Here is a 20190-nt window from a genome sequence, read left to right as displayed (position 1 = left end):
TTGTCCCTTAATATTATAATATTTTGAATAAAAATGTGTGTTTGACTCTGTACGTCGATACTGATCATTTTAAATGCATATATACAACATAACGTGTGTCCCTACTCAGTGTCTTTGGCTTTTATTTTTGTTATGGAACCTACCGAGTATATTTTCGTGCCTCATGAGCACCGTTTGGTAAATCTCGGTCTCTCTGAACCAACTAGCCTCTTCACGGGTAAAGAACACTTTCACCGCAACCTTTTCTCCTCTCCAGCGACCAAGCCACACTTCTCCATATCGCCCCTTCCCGATTTGACGTACCATCTGAATTTGTTTGGCAATGGTGCGCTGGACCTGTGAATCCACATTTGACAATTAGAAAACTGAAAAACCAAGTATCAGAAATCAAAATATTTTACGGTTACATTTTCAGCAGTCTGTGATTACTGTATAATAGGGGTGTAATGATACACAAACATGACGGTTCTGTACGTACCTTGGTTTTGACAGTTCGGTTTGATTTCAGTACAGCAGTAGAAAAAAAAACTAAATATGAATGTTTTTTTTTTTTTTATACAATGGTTTACTGAACAAATCGCTCTTTACTTAAATAAATTTAATTATATTAATTTTCTTAGGGATAAAAATCTACATCAGCTTCTGCTCTAAACTATAGGGAGGCCTTTTAAATTACTACAAGTTTACAATTTACAACAGAGCCCAAACTTAAATTCAACTACTATTTATTTGTAACTATAATAATCAACACTCAAATTTAAACATTTTATGCAAACATGTACATTTTTTTTTTTTTTAACTAACTGAGCGATTACGCGAAGGGGTGAGATGTTCATTCATGAATATTTAGCATTAAAAAGTAATGAAGTATAAAAATAGCAATAAAATAGTAAACAATAAAAATGTTGCCTCTTAAGAGGCGTCAAAACAGCATTTATAATCTGAATTTCCTGAAAAAAATTTAACTGCTTGTTCTGTACATATGCGTACTGAACTGAATGATCTGAAATTAAACAATTTTGGTACAAACATGTGACAAACAAAACAAAACACAAAACAAAATTTCTGGCCAATAAAATATATCTTAGAATCTGTGCACAAACTACAATCATTTATTACCATTCCCTGACTTTTTTTTTTATAACTGAAAACCACAATTCTCTGATATTTACTGGTTTTCAAAGACCAGTTATAATAAAAACATGTTCAGAAACAGTGCCTCACCAGCAGGGGGAGCCCTGAACCGGAGCCAGTGCTGGACTGACTAATGAGATCTTTGAGAGACTCTCCTGCAGGGATGAAGGCCTCGTCCTGCTCCAGATCTCTCTGGTACCGTCTCCGTCCCGTCTGCAGCTTATACCTGATCAAACAGCCACACAAAGCATATAATCACCTTCAATATTGTGTTACATCACAGAAGCCTTCCACAAAGGGATCAGTTACTTATTACTAAGAGACACAGTATATATCCATGCATTAAGGTCAAACATAAAAGGTGCTAAATTTACTTGACTATCTTAAACAGGTGTGCCCCTGCCAGTGTTATCAGTGTGCTGGTCAATAATTAACAGACTGAGATGCATCTTTCATTCATTTCAGCTGGATAAACATGTCATTATGAAATAAAAGTCTCACCTGTAGTAACACACCACAGTTATGGCCACCAAAGTGACGCAACACACCGTCACGGAGATCAGAAAGGCCAGCAAGTGTGTGTTCCATAACGGAGGCTCTGGATTACAATGAGATCACAGAGTTTTAAAAAGAGATAATAATAGGAAATGTTTCTTGAGCACCAAATCAGCATATTAGACACTGAAGACTAAAGACTGAAATAATGGCTGCTGAAAATTCAGTTTAGCCATTACAGGAATAAAAACCTTTAAAAATATTACTTAAAAACAAAACAAAAAAATATTTACAATTGTGAAATGTATTATTGATTAAATAAAAGCAGCCTTGCTAAGCAAAACAGACTTTGAAATAATCTTACAGACTCCAACAAAGTTTATATATATATATATATATATATATATATATATATATATATATATATATATATATATATATATATATATATATATATATATATATATATATATATATATATATATATATATATATATATATATATATATATATATATATATATATATATATACACACACACACACACACACACACACACACACACACACACACACACAAACACATATAAAGTATTTATTATATTTAGGCTGTTTAAAGTGATGTGCTACTTACTTCCTGGAATAGGAGGTGGAAGTGTAGGCTGAAGGTCTCGATTACAGAAATCAGTGGAACAGCACTCAATGGTCCGTCTGGTCTGAGCATTAGGAGAGTCCTGGACAGCAATAACCACATTCAGTCAATGATAATGTCTCAGCACTTAAACATTTATTTTTCACTCTCCTGTTCATGTATTACCTTGCACTGGAAGTGGGAGCCCTCATACTTCATGCAGCCGGAGGTGAGGATAGCCTCACCATGCTCATCCTCCTCTATGATAGCAAAACACTGTCCGTTTGTGCTGTGTAAACACAAAAACACTATTTAAATCACAGTCAGAGTGCACATTTAAGCAGCGATTCCACCGGTGGAACTTTCCCCAGGAACTAGGGACTTTGGGCTGGTACTCGGTGTGTTTCCACCACAGGAACCAGGACCTAAATAAAGTTCCCTCAGACAGTCCATGGTGAGGTAGTACTTTTTCAAAGTTCCCGAACTTTCGGGGGCGGGATTTGGGCGCTAAACATGCTGACTGCTTGAGTTCACGCAGCATTTTGATTCCTACCGCCATTTATTCAGACCATTTTCAAAATTTTACTGTTATTACGTCATGAAATGTAATTTTAAAAGTATTTCAGGTGAGAATGTAGTTGTTTAAAACTCAAATCTGCGGTTTAAGACAGCGCCTATTTAAAAATGTGTTTCGCCGATTTCGGAAATCGATCAGCAGGAGCTCAGTAATCAAGTATCCACCGAGAGCAGCCTCACCTCGGCTATACCTTCTGACATTTGCCGCTGGCTCTGATGTCTCTATAATGATTAAACATAAAATATAATTCATTTTGGGTAAATCTAACAGGTAATCTTTGGTCTATATTCAATTTATCTATATGTTAAAATGAAAATAAAAAGCGGCAATTGATATAATATTTTGTTTCATTGTAATGGCTGTATATACACACATTTCCTTGAACTAAGTACATTATTATTGCGGGTATTATTATATTTAAATGAAAACAAAAGGAGGCAGTGGTATTTGTATCCTATTTCGTTTTATTGTAAATATACAGTGAGGAAAATTGCAGTAGCCAAGGCAAACTGACTGATGTCATCAAGTACAGCTGCTGTTTGTAGAAATTCCAGATTTACGTCATAGCGGACATCACACTCCCCAGTTGAATGCGTAAAGTCTGAACTACCGAGGATGCAAGTCTGAAATTTGCGTACTTTGTATTAGGGCTGGACGATTATAAAAATAATCAAAACAGAAATTCATAACCTCTAACCGACGTAATTTTCCCATGTCGGTTATTTCGTTTTTTTAATCCTGTTAACACTTCCCCCTTAAAAGCATACTAGCGCGTGTGTATAAAAGCAAAACACGGGAGTTAATGTTATTCAGCTGCAACAGAATGCTTAATTTCTAAATGTTTGACTTATTTTTTTTTTATATTGGATTTTTTTATCGATAAGAATCGGAATCGATAAAATTCAAACAATACCCAACCCTAGTAAGAAATGTTACGAACATAGATAAAATAACTGCTGATAGTCAATCATATTTACAGTACAAACCTTGTCAGTGAACTATGAGGGCAAAAAAAACCTAAACCGAAATAAAATAATCGTTCATTAATCGTAATAGAGGTAAAATGGTTTTGAGGTTTTGATTTTAGGCCATAATCGTCCAGCCCTACTTTATATTGAGAAACGCGTGCAGACCTATGTCACCAGACTATTTGCCTAATCTTCACGATACTTTAGACCACGGTGGAAACACAGAAAGCAACAGGTCTGGGGGGAAAATAGTTCCTGGTACAATTGTTCCGGGTAATTTCAGTGGAAATGTGGCATTTGGTGAGGAAAGTTGAAAGTGTCTGTTTTGAACAGCAGGAAAAGCACACGGTGCACTCACTCGCAGGTGTTGTTTGATGCATCTTCAGGGCAGTGGCCTGAACAGTAGCAGCTAAGGAAGCGGGCAGCATCCTCTGGGGCCACGGTGGACCCGTCCCCTGACTGGTGTCTCTTTGGATCTGATCCGGGCTTGACCCCAGTGCCATGAAGCATGTAGTCTGGGTTTTGCCCACCTAGAAGAATTAAAATACAGGAAGCCAGATTTAAGACTGCCTAAAAAAATTATCATCCTTAATTTGCAAACATTCATATCAACCGAAGCAGTGAAACTAAAACTATAATCCAAACCAAAAATTAATATGCATATGCATAAATTGCAGTTTTAGGACTTGGAATATAATGTGTGAAGCTTATGCACTATTTTTTTTTATACTTTTATAATGTTTTAACATTCTTTTTAAATATTGAAAGCTCTATTCTTGATTCATAGAAATGAGCTAAAGTCATACAGGTCTGAAAGAAAGAAAGAAAGAAAGAAAGAAAGAAAGAAAGAAAGAAAGAAAGAAAGAAAGAAAAAAAAATATAGACACAATATACACATCTCACTCAAGCCTATAAAATTCACAACCACTTGGAGACAAAACCCCTCTTATTGCCTTCATACTATGCTAAATTATACTGAATCTAAGGATCTTAGATAAATAGGAGGGAGTGAGGAAAACAGATCACCATAGACTGTGAGTAAAAGAGGGCGATAAGGATTGAAAACTGGGACAAAGAAACAGAGACATGCAGATTTCTCTGTGCTGTAACTTGATCCGTCTGAGTGCGTGAGCATTTGTCGTAGACAGACAGGGTGCATATTGCCCCAGGCACAAAGACTCATGTGTTTAGTATTGATGTGGGTGCTTCCTCTTAAAGCCCTGCTGCTCGTCCTGCAGGTCTGAGCAGGCCTAAACCCAGTCAAAAAAAAAGCCCAAACTAAAACAGGCATGCTGCTGTTTAGTAAAACACCACATTCCACACCTAGGATCTCATTACTAGGGCTGCGCTTCAGCCCCATCCCACGTCTTAAGACTGCTTCAGTCCTCTCTCTGAATATTAACAGAAATATCAGATGGAGACCAGAGAGTCCCTCTGAGTCACAGTGCATCATTTCCCACAGTAGAAGGGCAAATCCAAACAAATATAAATGTCAAATGCCATCCAGTAGGCAGTTCTTACCTGCTATCAGCAGAGTTACACGACAGCAACACCTCCAGCCATATCAGCTGGGGTGGAGACCACTAAACTGATATACAGTCTGATAAAACAGAAGCATGGAGCCAGGATGCTTTAAACCCTGAGAGCTGATATAAGCCTGGGGAATGAAGAGGACATGGCACAATAATATCAGAGGAAGAGAATAAACAAACCGCTTGTTAAACATCTACAGGAGAATCACACTAAAGGAGAATTCAGTGAGAATCTCATAAAAACATATTGTTTCTAATTAGATACTTCTCCATATTTACGTTCATATTCAGTGCAATCAATGAAGAAGCACTATGCAATTTCCTGCATTTTGATTGCAGGCTGAAATATGACCTGAATACATTTTATGAGATTCACCCAGGGACTTGAAATGATCTGAGTGGAAAAAACATGATGCCTGGCCAGGAATAAAAGTGTGCTTGACAATACTCAGTAGTAATCAGCTCTACTGAGGGGGATCCTGGAAAAGATGTGTCAAACATGATAAGATGTTACTCAACACCACGTCAATTTGTGGAACATCGCTTACAAAAGAATGTGTCATGAAACATTCTGTTGAATGGCCTGAAGGTGAAATGGTGAGAAGTGGGATTAGGACGGAAAGTGAAAGACCAGATTAGGAACACAAGAGACAGGATTATAGTGTATAAATGTGAGGTTGAAGACCGGGTCGAGTGGCACGAGCTCTGGAGACTGATCAAACACTCTCAAGCCCTCCTCTCTTTTCATGTAATGCTTTGTCTCTCAGTGTATGAGTCAGTCCATTCATCTCCTGCGATAGCCAGCGATACAAATCTTCTGTTTATGTGTCACGGCTCGGTTTTTGCACTTGAGAAATGTTCATTTGAAGCCACAAAGGCGTCCCACGGCCCCCTCCATTAAGGGAAAATGCAAAATACACCGCGAAAGCATTTGATGTAACATCTTTGATCACTTCACAGTTTAGTCCAGGCGCCATTGCTGCCACACGGGGCCCGGTGTGATAATGGAGGTGGAAACCGGTAACGTAAACATGGTGGAATAGAGACAGAAAAAAGAAAGAACAAAGAGTATCGCTCTGAAAGCCCTGCTCTCAGCAAGAGGCCAGCAAATTGAAGGAATGCGAACTGTGTAGTCAGAAACACAGCTTGCTTTTAAGAGCGACTGTAAAAGGCAGGCTAATCTGTTATGATGTGTTGAGCCCTACACGTCCTAACAGCTACAATGCGCAGATAAGCGCCAGCTAAATTCCCGCAACCACAACAGCGGCACACAAACAACCGCAGGGCTCAGGAATGTTATCTGAGCTGAAACACATAAAACAGGTTTCTAGCCAGAAGGGTTACTAAATCAGAGCAGATGCGACTTGTTGTGCTATCTCTGAAGTACCTCTGAGTGATTCACTGACATTACGAAGGCACTGAATACATTTGCTCTCCTTCCCCCTCTCTGAGTTTTTCCCTCGGCTGGGAGAGACGGCACTACAGAGCATCGCCAAGCTCCTACATGTGTGCTTGATTCTGGCTCGCCGTCACCGTGGAGTCTGAGGTCTGGCAGTACTCAGGCAGTAATGAGTCCTGCTGACCGCATTCTCCCAGCCTGTAGGCAGCTCGGCTCAGACTCCAGCGCCAGCCTCTTAAAGACACACTTCAGCTCCATTTTTCAAACAGTCGGCCCGAAAATATACACAGTGCTCTACAGTTACACATCCAATCAAAGTAACAGTTGAAGACAATCAGCAATCTCATTGTGTAGATGGCTAGTGTTTTAGTGTTCCTGTAGCTCAACTGGTAGAGCACTGCGATATCAAGCACTAGGTTGGGGTTCGATATGCTAAATGCATAAATGTAACTTTTAATTACAATTTTTAAGTTAAATTTAGATGGCTAAAGCTTGTAGTTCTTCACAAAAGCTAGGTTTCATTCCAAAGTAGCAAAAAAAACTTTGAATATCGCATTAAACATTTGCGAATTAAAGGTGCCATATGCAGAAATTGAGGTAAAAATATCCATAACATGACCTACACGCATCAAAAGAATGAGAAGAAATAAGGGAGATGATGTCATTAAAAAAATGTCAAGTTATAGTTCTGCAGAGATATCAACCTTAATTAGCATTAGCATTACTAGCCCCGGCCCGGCAGGTGTTGTAATACCAGTTTCGGCCGTGGGAGGCGGTATGCGGGCGACATAACCACCAGCCAACCTGCAACGAATACACGAATAACTCACAGGGCGTACCTGAACCTGATGTCAATCGTGTGGAAAGTACAGCCCACTAATTTCAGTTTAGAGAAGAGAGCGGAAGGATAGCTGAAGCCCTTGGCATCTGATAAGAATACCAGAGTGAACATCGGCACTGCTTTTAATCGCTGGAGACAACTGATGGACCTGAAAGAAATGAGGTTCGACTCAGAACTTGCAAGTTAGATGCTGTTAGTATTTCGCTAGAAGTTTGTTTTATATGTTTGTGTATTTGTTTTCGGGAAGTTATAACATAGAAATGTATCGAAGGCTGTTCGATAAACGTGCTAATGTTAGCGATGGCTAACCGTAGCTGCCTTTGATAATTAGCTAGCTATAACTTAACGTTACCCATTTTATTATATAGGGCTGTGCATGTCTTTACTCATGTACATCTCATCAGTAAAGACGCTCCTGTGTTCAGATCAGGATTGCCAGGTTTTCACAACAAATCCTGCCCAGTTGCTTCTCAAAACTAGCCCAATCTCGCTTCCAGAAGATTCCCCGATTAAACATTGCTTCCTGGGGTTAAAATATAGTTTTTTTTAGCAGGGTTGCCTTGGTATAATTCGCATTTTAGGGGCTAAATATCACGTTATTTGTATTGGGGTCGCTGTGACCAGCGGACATGAAAAACAACCACCACAGACTTGGCAACACTGGTTGGCATTTACTACACAGCCGTAATTCACTGACAATCTACACAACATCGATGTTAAAATCGCAGGCGATTCTTTGTCGATTTTGAAAGCGATTTTGTGTTAGTTGTCGGTAGACTAAGGCTCTGTGCAGTTACTGCCGCTCCACCTGAACCAGTGTTGCCAAGTCTGCGGTTGTTTTTCATGTCCGCGGTTTGAAGCAATCCCAATACCAATAATGTGATAATTACCCCCTAAAATGCTAATTTTACCAGGGAAACCCTTCCCAAAAATTTATTTTTTAACCCCGGGAAGCAATTTTTATCGGGAAACCTCCCGGAAACGCGATTGGGCTAGTTTTGGACTAGTTTTAAGAAGCAACTGGGCAGGGTTTGTTGTGAAAACCTGGCAACCCTGATCTGAATGCACATGCTGGAGATATACTTCTAATTACAGGAGTGTCTTTACTGATGAGAGGTGCATGAAAATCGCATTCGATTTTTTGCACAGCCCTATGTATCATAACTAACCTGCTCTGTCTAGTCTGTTGGTCTCCGTGTCCTCTTTGCTTCGTGGTTTTTCTTTGCCTGAAAAAATTGGTGTGGCGTGAAAGCGTGTGAAAAGAGTCAATTGCGTGTCTCACGGTGAATGCTTGAGAGTTGGCACATTAGTTCTCAAGCAGAATAAAGGACAGGTTGATTATTGCTGTTTAGCGTTTGTATTAATCTATGATGTGTCCCTGTTTGCCGACAGGGACATAAAAAAATAAATTAAAAGTGATACGTGGACCAAGGTGTCTGAGATTGTTCATTTTAAGTAAAGGATCCTAATATTTCGTCCACAACAATATTTAATGAGGTTATAACTCCTTGTGGTTAGTCTGCACGAGATCAACAAGCTTGTTTGCTTTGCGGCCGCTTTAAATACAAAATAAGCATTTGATCTACGTTAGAGCGTCTGAGCGCTCACAAATCTTTCTGCAGCGTCGTGAGCAGAGCGGCAAGAGCGATTTTTGCACAGTTTTGAACGCACAGTTAGGCTTCGGCTATGGCTGTAGTGTTGTTGTGAAAGTAGGGGCGGAGCACAGAGACTGTCGTTTCTCGTTTGGTACTCTAGATAAGACCAATTCACTTTATTGAGGCATACTGCCCCCATCTGTTATGGAATGTGGAGTATGACTTGATTTTTTTTGCCAAACATTACAGATGGCACCTTTAAGCACGTTTCATTTCAACAAGTCAAAGAGAACACAACTATCACCTCCTGATAAACTGGCACTAAATATCACTAAGAAAAGTAGGCGAAGCCACTGAATAATTATCATATATAATAAATTACTTGTGTCTCAGAGCGGAGGTGGATGCCTGCTGTTTTGAAATGTGGTCGTGTAAGACAGTTCTGTGAGGCAATTATACAGAAATACTTCTGACGTCTGCTGGTTAGTCAAGTTATGCTGTCCCATCGCGCAAATTCACATTACTTTTTTTTTTTGATGAGCATAGATGAACTTAAATGTGGTTCCATCTCCCTTTTTTTGTAATGCAAAACTTCAAAATGTGCATAAAAACAAGGTGACGGAAACAGTTACAGTGGCCCTAAAACTTATTTGGACACTTATGTGACACTTTAAAATGTCTGAATGTCATTGCAATAAAAATCTAAATATCAAACCAAGTGGCATCAGCAAAGAAAATTACGCTTTAAGTAAAGTTCTGTTATTTTCTCGCTCTCCTGTCATTCCAAATCTGTATGACTTTCATCTGTGGAATATCTTCTTTTGTGGTCAAACAGAATATCCAATGTTGTAGTTCAACATATTAACTGATCCACAAAACTCTTTTCTTCTTCATTTTCAACACCACATAAATATTTTGAAATCGATGAGACTTTTGTGAAAGTTTTGACTGAAAAGTGTGCTTGTGCTATATTCCTATAAATCCATGATTTGATATTTTGCTATATTCTACAGTAAAAGATTTTTTAAACATGATATAAGTATCCATACACTTTTTTTTAAGGTCACTATCTCAAGCCATATTGTTGCTTGAACACTGTCAGTGTAAGACGAGGCAGTAGCTGAAGCTTTAGCTGTGATCTCCAGGGTAAACATCTGTGGTTTGACCCTATTAAAGCAGAGGGTAGAGTAGGCAGCTCAGACATTATTGAAGCTTTAATGGGAAGCTGGTCAAGAGGTAAGCACTGAATATGAGTGCTTCACAGTTTTCACACGTTCATGAACAGGCTATGCTAGCTGCTTCTGGCTTCTGTAACAAAAGTGACAGCAAGACCGCAAAGAAGCGGTTCTGCATGTACATTTTGAAATCACAAACTGAAAAGCAGTACGCTTTGTTGATCTCCATGTGTTCTCGGTGTTGTAGCTATTATCTCTCAGTGCTGCAGTAAGGCTTAACAGGAAATGATGCAATGAGCCAGCCAAGTCTCTACGAGGGCGTTTGGATCGCAAGCCTATAATCAAGACGCTGGTCTTCATGAGTCTCTCCGTGTCTGCAGCAGAAACGTAGGAGAGGGTAAATAAAAACACAAAAATCCTCCAAGATGTCCTAGTGCCAAAATACATCACTGGGTATCCATTAGATCCATCAAAATAACATGTGAATCATGTATTCTTGAGGGACGACATGTAGGAGGTTTGCCCTCGAAATATTGGACACATTTAATTATTTAATTCTTAAACCAGTTATTCATTAAAATCTGCACACATTAACAACAAAAAGAAACTGGACAATGTGGTAAGGCCAGGCTGTAGGTTGTGGGATGGCAGGAACGACTTAAGCTTTAAGTGGAAGTTAACCCGAACCTGCCATTATTATTTATTTACTTTCATCTCTTTAATAACAATCATTATAATTATCACACGGGCTTCCATTTCAGGGCATAATCCCCCAACATGTAATAATCCAGCACCATTTGAAGACTAGCTTGTTAAAAATGGAATGAGGGGGAAAGGAAAAAGGGAACATATGGAAAACAACGGCCTGCCTGACACAGACTAATAAAGTTGGCTGCCTTTATGAAAGCAAAGCTCTAATGGGCTCGGAGACACCTCTAGAGCCAAGTACCTAACAGCAAGCTGTAAAAGTGAGAGTTCAAACTGCCTTTAACAGGCTCCTGTGCCACACCGCTGAACACATGCTTGCTAGAGTGAACGCATGTCAGAGTACAGAAGCACAACGGAGTCCTCTATTCAAATGCTTTGGAACCCGTGTTCTACAAAAACAAGGAAAGAAACAGCCACACACACCAACACAGGCCTTCATTGTCAGACAGTAATGATTATTTCCGGAGAGCAGCATGCATTTGGCATATTTAGTCCGGTACCTGTCAGCCAGCACAATACAGGAAATGGTTAAAGTGTCAGGGAAACTCACAGCACCGACTATAGACTCAACACGTTTCCTGTAGTAGGACCCGGGCAGGCGGCCCAGCGTGGTCCAGCAGCATAATAACTAAAGCAACAAGCGACTTGTTCAAAACATTGTTTTAAGATCAATTATAATCTATTCATAGGGAAGTAATGATATAAAAACCTGGTGAATATCAATAAACAGACCAATTTTTCATGTTATATAAGGCTCTTATGATATCAGTTTTATTTTTTTCCCAAATTCCATTTTATTTTTTCAAATTACGTTATTTTCCCCCCATTTGAATTTTTCTACACTCTGGTTTAATGGTTAAATAAATTAAAAAACAATTCTTATCAAAAAGCATGTCTTAGTAATTGAAATCATAACTTGAACTTTTATTTTGAAATTAATTAATTTGTGTCTTAGTTCTGGCTGCGTCCAATCCTCCTTCAAACATGTCATAGTTCAGCCTCTTTTGAAGAAGAACTTAGACCCTCTGGTTTTGTCTAATTTTAGACCCATTTCTATGCTCCCTTTTATTTCAAAGGTTTTAGAAAGAGCTGTGTTAATTCAGGTCCAAGAATTAAAAAAAAAAGCTGATGTTAGTGAACAGTTTCAGTCTGGTTTTAGGTCTCGTCATAGCACAGAGACTGCTCTTTTAAAAGTTTTTAATGATCTGTTCTTACACCTCGATACTGGCAACTGTGCCATTTTAATTCTGCTTGATTTGACTGCAGCCTTCGACACAGTTGATCATAAAATTCTTCTGTGGCGCTTAGAGCACTGTGTTGGCTTAAAAGGCACTGTCCTAAAGTGGTTTAAGTCGTATTTAACAGACAGATCAATTTCTGTACAAATGGGACAGTTTTCCTCCTCAGTGGCCCCTCTGACCTGTGGGGTACCGCAGGGGTCAGTTTTGGGTCCACTCTTATTCACCCTGTATTTGCATATTCAGGAAGCATGGCATCTCCTTCCACTGCTTCGCTGATGATGTGCAGGTGTATCTACCGCTAAAGGTTCCAGCAAAAGAATCTTTGCAGGCCGTGATAAACTGCATGAGCGATATTAAGACATGGATGAACCTAATCTTTTTAAAACTTAATGAGAATAAAACGGAGGTTGTCTTGTTTGGTTGTCCAGAGTTGGTTCAGGTTCTTACCAGCTCCCTTGGCCAACTAGCACCTCATTTAAGATCCCATTGCAGGAATCTTGGAGTGATTGTTGACAGTGCTTTTAAACTGGATAAGCAGGTCAGTGCTGTGGTTAAGTCTAGCTTTTTTCAGCTTAGACTGATAGCTAAAGTCAAACCGTATCTGAGACAGGCTGACCTAGAAAAAGTTATTCATGTTTTTATTACCTCTCGCCTGGATTAGTGCAACTCCTTGTATACAGGCATTGGGAAGTCTGAGCTCTATCGTCTGCAGCTTGTACAGAATGCAGCAACTCTTCTTTTAAGCGGCAGGAAGAAGCGGGAGCACATTACTCCAGTGCTCTCATCGTTTCACTGGCTTCCAGTAAAGTATCGGATTGATTTTAAGGTTATTTTATTTGTTTTAAATGGCTCAATGGGCTAGCCCCAGAGTACCTTACAGACCTTGTCAGGTTGCATAGGCCCTCCAGAAACCTCCGTTCAGCCAGCCTGATGGTCCTGGAGGTTCCTAGATCGAAACCGTCTCAGTGGCAGCTCCCACTCTCTGGAACTCACTGCCCGTAGCTGTGCGGACTGCTAGTAGCCTGTCCACTTTTAAATCATTGCTGAAGACTCATTTGTTTGAAGTAGCTTTTGGCACAGGGGAGCCGCCTTGATGAATGTGTTGTATTTTAGGAGTATTCTTTATTCTTAGCATTTTGCTACTTCGTTGTTCTTATTGTATCAGTGTGTGATTTTTTTTTTTATTGTGTATTTTACTGTGAAGTACTTTGGTAGGCCCTGGCCTTGGAAATGTGCTATATAAATAAATGTGACATTGACATTGAACAATATAAAAGCAATTTATTAAAAGTTTAACAAAAATGTAATTCTTAAGGCCCTTTTTTTACATTCAGTTTCTGTGTTTTCCATGAATTTTCTGGGTTCTATTTTTAAGGTATAATACAATTTTAATAATCAAAAGCATATCTAATTAATTTTTATAAAAAATTATATATTTTTTTTGTTGTTGTTGTTTTCAGAAATACTGTGCTGTGTATTTACATTTTCTGATAAATACATTTTCCTGGTGAACATTCCTTAAAAAAATTATGTTTTAATAATTTATTAGCAGTAGTACTATCATTACATGAAGTTTAACAGTTTCTTTAAGTTAAACCAAACTTTTATGTACCCTTCAGTATGTGCGTAGGAAACTAAACCGTGTGTCTGTGCCATTTATTCACACAGACATGCAAAATATGCAGGATTCATAGAATCTTTATGCTGCTTAATATTCACAGACACTGGTCCAGATCTAATTTTCATTTAAGTGTAATGACCTACTTTTGATTTATACATTTGACATTCCATGTTATACTGTAAATTCCCCTTTTATGACTGTATGTTGTGATTCCATTTACGTTTTCTGCTTTGCGGAAATCATAGGGCTATTTTTACGGCCAACAATCGACAATTGGACAAAAATGTAAAATTACAGCTAAAATTGCTTTAAATGCTACAAGTTCATTTAGAAATTACATAATATTTAATATACAGGCTGAAAAAAATATTATTTACCTTGAGATTTGAAGATTTATTACATTAATGTATTAGATGCTAATAAACAAAATATAAAATAATAATAATAAAAAAACACCCAAACAGAAATAAACAGATTTAAATGCTTAAATGTAGTATATTAATTTTGAGATTTACTGAAGCTTTAATATGTTCATGCTAAAATATCAAACTAAAGATGTAAAACAAAACAAGCAGTGATCTCAATATTACCATATAACCTAGAAAAGTAAAAATGCCTCAATTTGATTGCTATATTTCAGTCTGCTTGGGTTTAATTTATTATTTAATTAATTTATTAGCTCCAGGATTGAAAGCCTGTGTTAAATGTGTTGAATGACATGACATTTCTCAGAGGAACGTGCCGCCATATGCAGTCAGGAGACATTATTCTGGTGTCAGACGTCAACCTGCCCTCAGATCAGCTTCCATACAGAAGAGAGAAGAAGAAAAAAACACGCTCAACAGCATTCATCTGCAGTTCAGCTCTCACACTGACCCTGTTCTCACTGGCACTCCAGTCTCCCTCATCATTTCACAGGAACCTTTGCAATGACTGAGGGTTGTTACCCTTTGTTTTAAAGGCTCTGGTTGACTTTACATGTGAGAAGAAATTACTGCCAGCACCCATTTCTTCTTTTGTTCCTTTACAGGGAGGGATACAGCAGAAGAAAGAATTTATTTAAAGAGGCTAAACTAAGCTAACAAGCAGACAGTGAACACTCCAAACAATTGTAAAGTTAAAACTGTGTCAGTGCACTGAACATACTGTTAAACAACAGAGGAAAGTAAAGTTTGCACTCCAGAGATTTTAATTTGCCTTGGTCATTTCCCTTTGTACACAAAATTATGAGCTTAACTCTAAAAGGAGGCAATGGGGTTGTGAGCTTTGACATACTAATTTAAACTTCTGTTTTTTTCTTCTTCTAACAGACTCTGGAGAGTCTCTAGTTCTTGATGGGAGGAAAACTCTCTCTCCCAAGGCTTCTCTGTTGCCAAGAATAGACAGCGTTTATGACTCCAAGATATCATTGCCTAAAATAGAGAGGCACTTAGAAAAATAAACTTCAAAGAACTAAACAGAAACAGATAATAAGGCCTCATGACATCAGTGGGCAGCTTTTAAACGTAAACAATGAATCTATTGTTTTTACGACAGAAGGGTGGACCACGGCAAAACTGCTGAGTGATGTTTTGTAGCCTGGACAACTTGTTGACTGTATAACAAAATATTATGTAACAAAGTATACTTTGACTCATAGCTAGGCTCACATGAAATCTGTGCCCAAAAATCTCCACAGGACACGGCACAGTTCTTAACTGAACTGCACCCTAAGTGACAAAGTTCTATACATCCCCGACACGTTTTTTTTTTATTATTTATTTTTAATAGAATATTTTAGCTATATTAATATTTTTGTTTACGCTTTCAGCTATCGATAAGCATGAGATGCTGTTAATGTTAGTTTTTTTTTTTATAAATTGATATTATATCTCTGAAAGTATGCATCAAATTGATCAAAAAGTTACAGTAAAGATGTTTAAAATTTCAGAACATATTTTTTTCAAAAAAACTATTTCAAATATTTTATTTATTCGATCATATTAATATTCTTTTAACGTTATATTCATCAAAGAGTCATTATAAATATTAAGCAGCACAACTATTTTCAACATTAGTAATAAGAAATGCTTTGTGAGCACCAAATTTGAAGCATCTTGAAACACTGAAGACTGAAGAAAATTCTGTTTTATTCAGATTTATTCACAAGAATACTTTACTTCTTTATTTGTGTGTGTATATATATATATATATATATATATATATATATATATATATATATATATATATATATATATATATATATATATATAGACTAGATACTATATAGATAGATAGATAGATAGATAGATATAGAGAAATTAAATTAATCACCTAAATTTATCATTTCTAAATGCATTTTACATATTTCCTCAACCTAACATCAACTAATGTGAGAAATAGACAATAGCGAGTTTTCTGTGCTTTATCAATGTTAACACTGTAACCCTAACCCTGCCTTCATTAAAATACTAGTGTAAAACTTGGGAGGAAAAACAGCATTTACCTGAAATACACATATCTACAATCTTGCCCACTGACACACTCTTCCCTTATTCCTCTCCTTAACATATGAACACCATTTCAAACCAATCAACCAAACCATTGTTTCTCCACGTAGCCAAATGTGACCCAAACGGCCTCTTCACACCTCAGTCCTAAGACATGTATTCCCCAAAGACAATCACTGCTGAGTGAATGAATACCTAAAGACCAGATGTGAATGCAGCAAAACAGTCTCTAATGCAGATGGAAACATTCTGATGTAGTGAGTCATTTGAGAGAAACAAAAGTGTGCAATTCCTCATGTTTGCTTTTACCTGAAATGGAGGCAAAGTCTCAGTTACTGCCGACCCATATGAGAGAAGATCAGAAGGCCATCAAATCAATAAAATTAAATAATGAAATTAAATTCAGATGAATATCCTGGCAGATAGTGTTTGTTTGCTAATGCATTGCAAATGTGAAGAGACAGATTCTGAGCTTTCAGGGCCTGATGAGAATAAAAAGCGAGGCCATTACCGTGCTATGTTTTTAAAGGCCACCATCCATTAAAACAGGCTTCTGCAAACACTGGGGATCATCCAAATACGGCAAAATCAATTCTGCTGCCTCAAGTCTGCTTTGTATTATAAATTGCTGCTGCATTTCTATTGTGCATCCAGATGAAACAAAACAGATGACCATTTCAGTCATCTCCAGTTTTCGCCTTCTTCCCTCACTCAAACAAAACCAAACAAAAAACACATTTTTGTTTGCTTTAGGGGTTTGTGATTCAACACAGACACTTTGTGGCTACTGCCAAGCATCTGCTTGGTCCGCTGAGAAGAAAGCAATGGTCAAGTGTAGACACTTTATTAGAATTAAACTGACTTACCTTCACCCGACGATGAGAGAAGGAAGGTAGCTCCCAAAACGCCAATGACGATGACCATGGAAGTGCTTTTCATCATGTTAGCTGAGATCCGAAACTATTTAGCTGACTTGGTTTTGAGACAAACAAAGCGGCCAATAAGCTGTGTAGGTGAGTAGACTGAGGAAGAGAATGTGAGCGTGAAGACAACTTCAAGGCCTCTTTACAGCCTCCTCTTGTTAAAGACCCTGTAATGAAGAGAGAGGAACACTCATTAACGTTTCAGAACCATCATTGTAACATGTTTCCCTCCTGAGAGCCAGAAAGCAAGCTTGACAGAGAAAACTGGAGGGGTATTCAAATTCCTTTGCACTTCCATCTTCATGCTGTGACTTGACCCCTGACCCCGTAACAGACCAGAGATGAGAGAGCTGTGAGATGGCGGCTCTCGAGACTGGAAGGTTGGTTAAAGGGATATTCTACCCAAAAATCTCATGTTGTTCCAAACCTTTTTTTCCCCTTCATACAACGGAGCTCAATGGTCACCAAAACCATATGGTTAATGAAATACATTTTTTTCTGTTCTGCAGAATAATGAAAGTCACACAAGTTTGTAAGGACTTGATGGCAGAGTTTTTATTTTTGGGGGGTGAACTATCCCTTTAAGTAGTGTCCCATTCAAAATGGCTGGTGTTGGGCTCTGTCCAGCGTTAATAACATAATGTGTCTTCTCTCTCGTAGGTCCTTCTTGTCTCAATGCAATTAGTGGCTCCCGGAGGTTATGCGGGACTGGGGGCCTGAATTAACAGGCACAGAGAGGGGGCCGGTGTCTGTCACTTTTCATTTGGCCAAGGGGGACAAAGAGCCCCGACCTGCGCCCTACTTTTCACACTTCCCTGACTCCTGGGTAATGGGGAAACAAAAGGCGGGGCTCCTCTGGCTTGCAGGGACCCCTTAAAACAGACTGGGTCACTCTTCACACAGGATCTCAGGGCAAGGGACGGAGAGATGTGACCAGCAACAGGTTTCAACAACTTATCCCATCCCTGGTAAAGAAAATAAACTAGTGTGCAACTTTCACAGACAGTACAATTACGTTTTTATTATTATTATGATTATAAATATTACTACCACTACTACAATTAATGTTATTATACATTAAATATTACACCACTACTAAATATTAATAAAGATTTACACTGCTTTTCTGAGCTCAGTTAAATGTATCATTATATTCAGTTAATTAATAAATAACTGTGATAAAGACAACACACTACTACTACTAACAACAAGATTAGATGCATAAGAAGTGTATAAAGCATCCATATAGTCACATGACAGGGATCTTGCATTAAAGCCTGTAAAAAATTATGAATGAACAATTCACTGTTGGTTTAAACATGCCTTAGGAGAGATAAAGATGGAAGACTGGTAAAAGCAGGCCGCGACTAGTCAGTGTGGAAAGCTTCATGGCCTAAGGACAGGAAGTGTGCTGACAGAGAAAGAACAATCATGAGTCCCTGACACTTACACTTAGATCTGTGAACAAGATTATCCCAACACAGTCACAACACACAAAACACACAGCTTAATATCAATAACATAACAGTTCGAAAACTGGCACAAAGCAAATCTCTGCAGCATATGGACCACCATTAAATCATAAGGCAAAGATGCCATAGAGCTGTGCTAAATGGCATAATTTATAGTCTCACTGAGCACTCTTTCAGAGGAAAGCTCCTCATTTATTTGCTTTGAATGGATGAAAGACCAGAGAGATGGGGGAAAGGTAAAGCAACTGTAGCCACCATATAGAATGAACACACCTTATAACAAATCACTGAGGCATGGCATGTGGTTTCTGGGAAGGCATTCCCACAGTCTTCAATCATATAATGCTTGAAAGGGGAAGTCACTCTGCAGACAGAAACCTGAGGAAGAACAGAGCCAGCTGTGTCACTCCTTTCCCCAAAGATAATGCTGCTTTGAGAGCGCCTTTGAATATCTTTGGTTTTTCCAGCTATGTCCATTTCATAGAATAGCATAACCGCAAGACGCCAAACATCCCATTTCAGAAATGTTTTGGAAAGGCAGGTGAGATGAACAGCTAAAGGGATCACCCGAGATATCCTGTCAAGTCTGTGGCCTTGATCGATGCACACACACTCAAAAAAAAAAAACAAACAAACACACAAAACCACTGCCCAACACCAAAGAACACCTATTCAGAATTATGGATGCACTAATATTAAAATCAAACAATAATTGTTTTCATGTTATGACTTGTGAATTTTTTTAATATCATGATCCTATAAATAAATTACAAATAAAACACTAAAACCTAAACTCAATCGTTTTTAAATATTGTAAGTGAATGTATGCATCACAATGTGAAAATATATGAACATACTTGGAAAATGTAGTGAGCTAAGCTAACAGTTACTCTTCATTAATTGAAGCTTCACTACACTAAAGCTTCAGCCCTGTAAAATGTAGCAAGCTGAGCTACAGCAACATGGCAGAAGTTGTTTACTACATCTAAGCTATAAAAAATATATTGAATTATATTGAACCAACATCATAAGTCAATGATCTCTCAGTGATCAATAAAAAAAGCAGATAGACAGGCATAATAGTTCAGTTTAGTTGTTTTATTCAACAACTGTAATGTACAGGGACAGATTTACCTCATATTGTGTACACAGGCAAAGTTAATTTTTGCTGTCAGCCTGGAAATTATATTATGGTATTATGGCTTTATTGTATACAGATACATTTATATAAATGGTAACACTTCACAGTAAGGTTCATTAGTTAACATTAGTTAACAAGTGTTGATAAACTAAGAATGAACAATACTTCTGCAGCATATATTAATCTTCATTTCAACATTTCCTAATGCATTATTAAAATCAAAAGTTGTGTTTGTTAACATTAGTTAAT

General features: G+C 38.0%; 1 protein-coding gene across 1 annotated transcript in view; it reads right to left on the bottom strand.

Annotated features, from left to right (window-relative positions):
• LOC127969129 (bone morphogenetic protein receptor type-1A) overlaps window positions 1-20190 on the bottom strand; it is a 41328-nt gene that overhangs the window by 3596 nt on the left and 17542 nt on the right. Inside the window, exons 3-9 of the mRNA XM_052570841.1 lie at window positions 17272-17495; window positions 4163-4334; window positions 2446-2548; window positions 2263-2362; window positions 1636-1732; window positions 1225-1360; window positions 144-336 (exon numbers count right to left, since the gene is read on the bottom strand). Of these exons, the coding sequence (XP_052426801.1) occupies window positions 144-336; window positions 1225-1360; window positions 1636-1732; window positions 2263-2362; window positions 2446-2548; window positions 4163-4334; window positions 17272-17347 (877 nt within the window). The 5' untranslated portion in view covers window positions 17348-17495. The remainder of the gene's footprint in view (window positions 1-143; window positions 337-1224; window positions 1361-1635; window positions 1733-2262; window positions 2363-2445; window positions 2549-4162; window positions 4335-17271; window positions 17496-20190) is intronic.

Source organism: Carassius gibelio, chromosome B12 (assembly GCF_023724105.1).
Source record: "Carassius gibelio isolate Cgi1373 ecotype wild population from Czech Republic chromosome B12, carGib1.2-hapl.c, whole genome shotgun sequence".
NCBI classification, from domain to species: domain Eukaryota; kingdom Metazoa; phylum Chordata; class Actinopteri; order Cypriniformes; family Cyprinidae; genus Carassius; species Carassius gibelio.
Note: the sequence above shows the minus strand (reverse complement) of the source record. Positions and strands in the feature narration are given on the sequence as shown.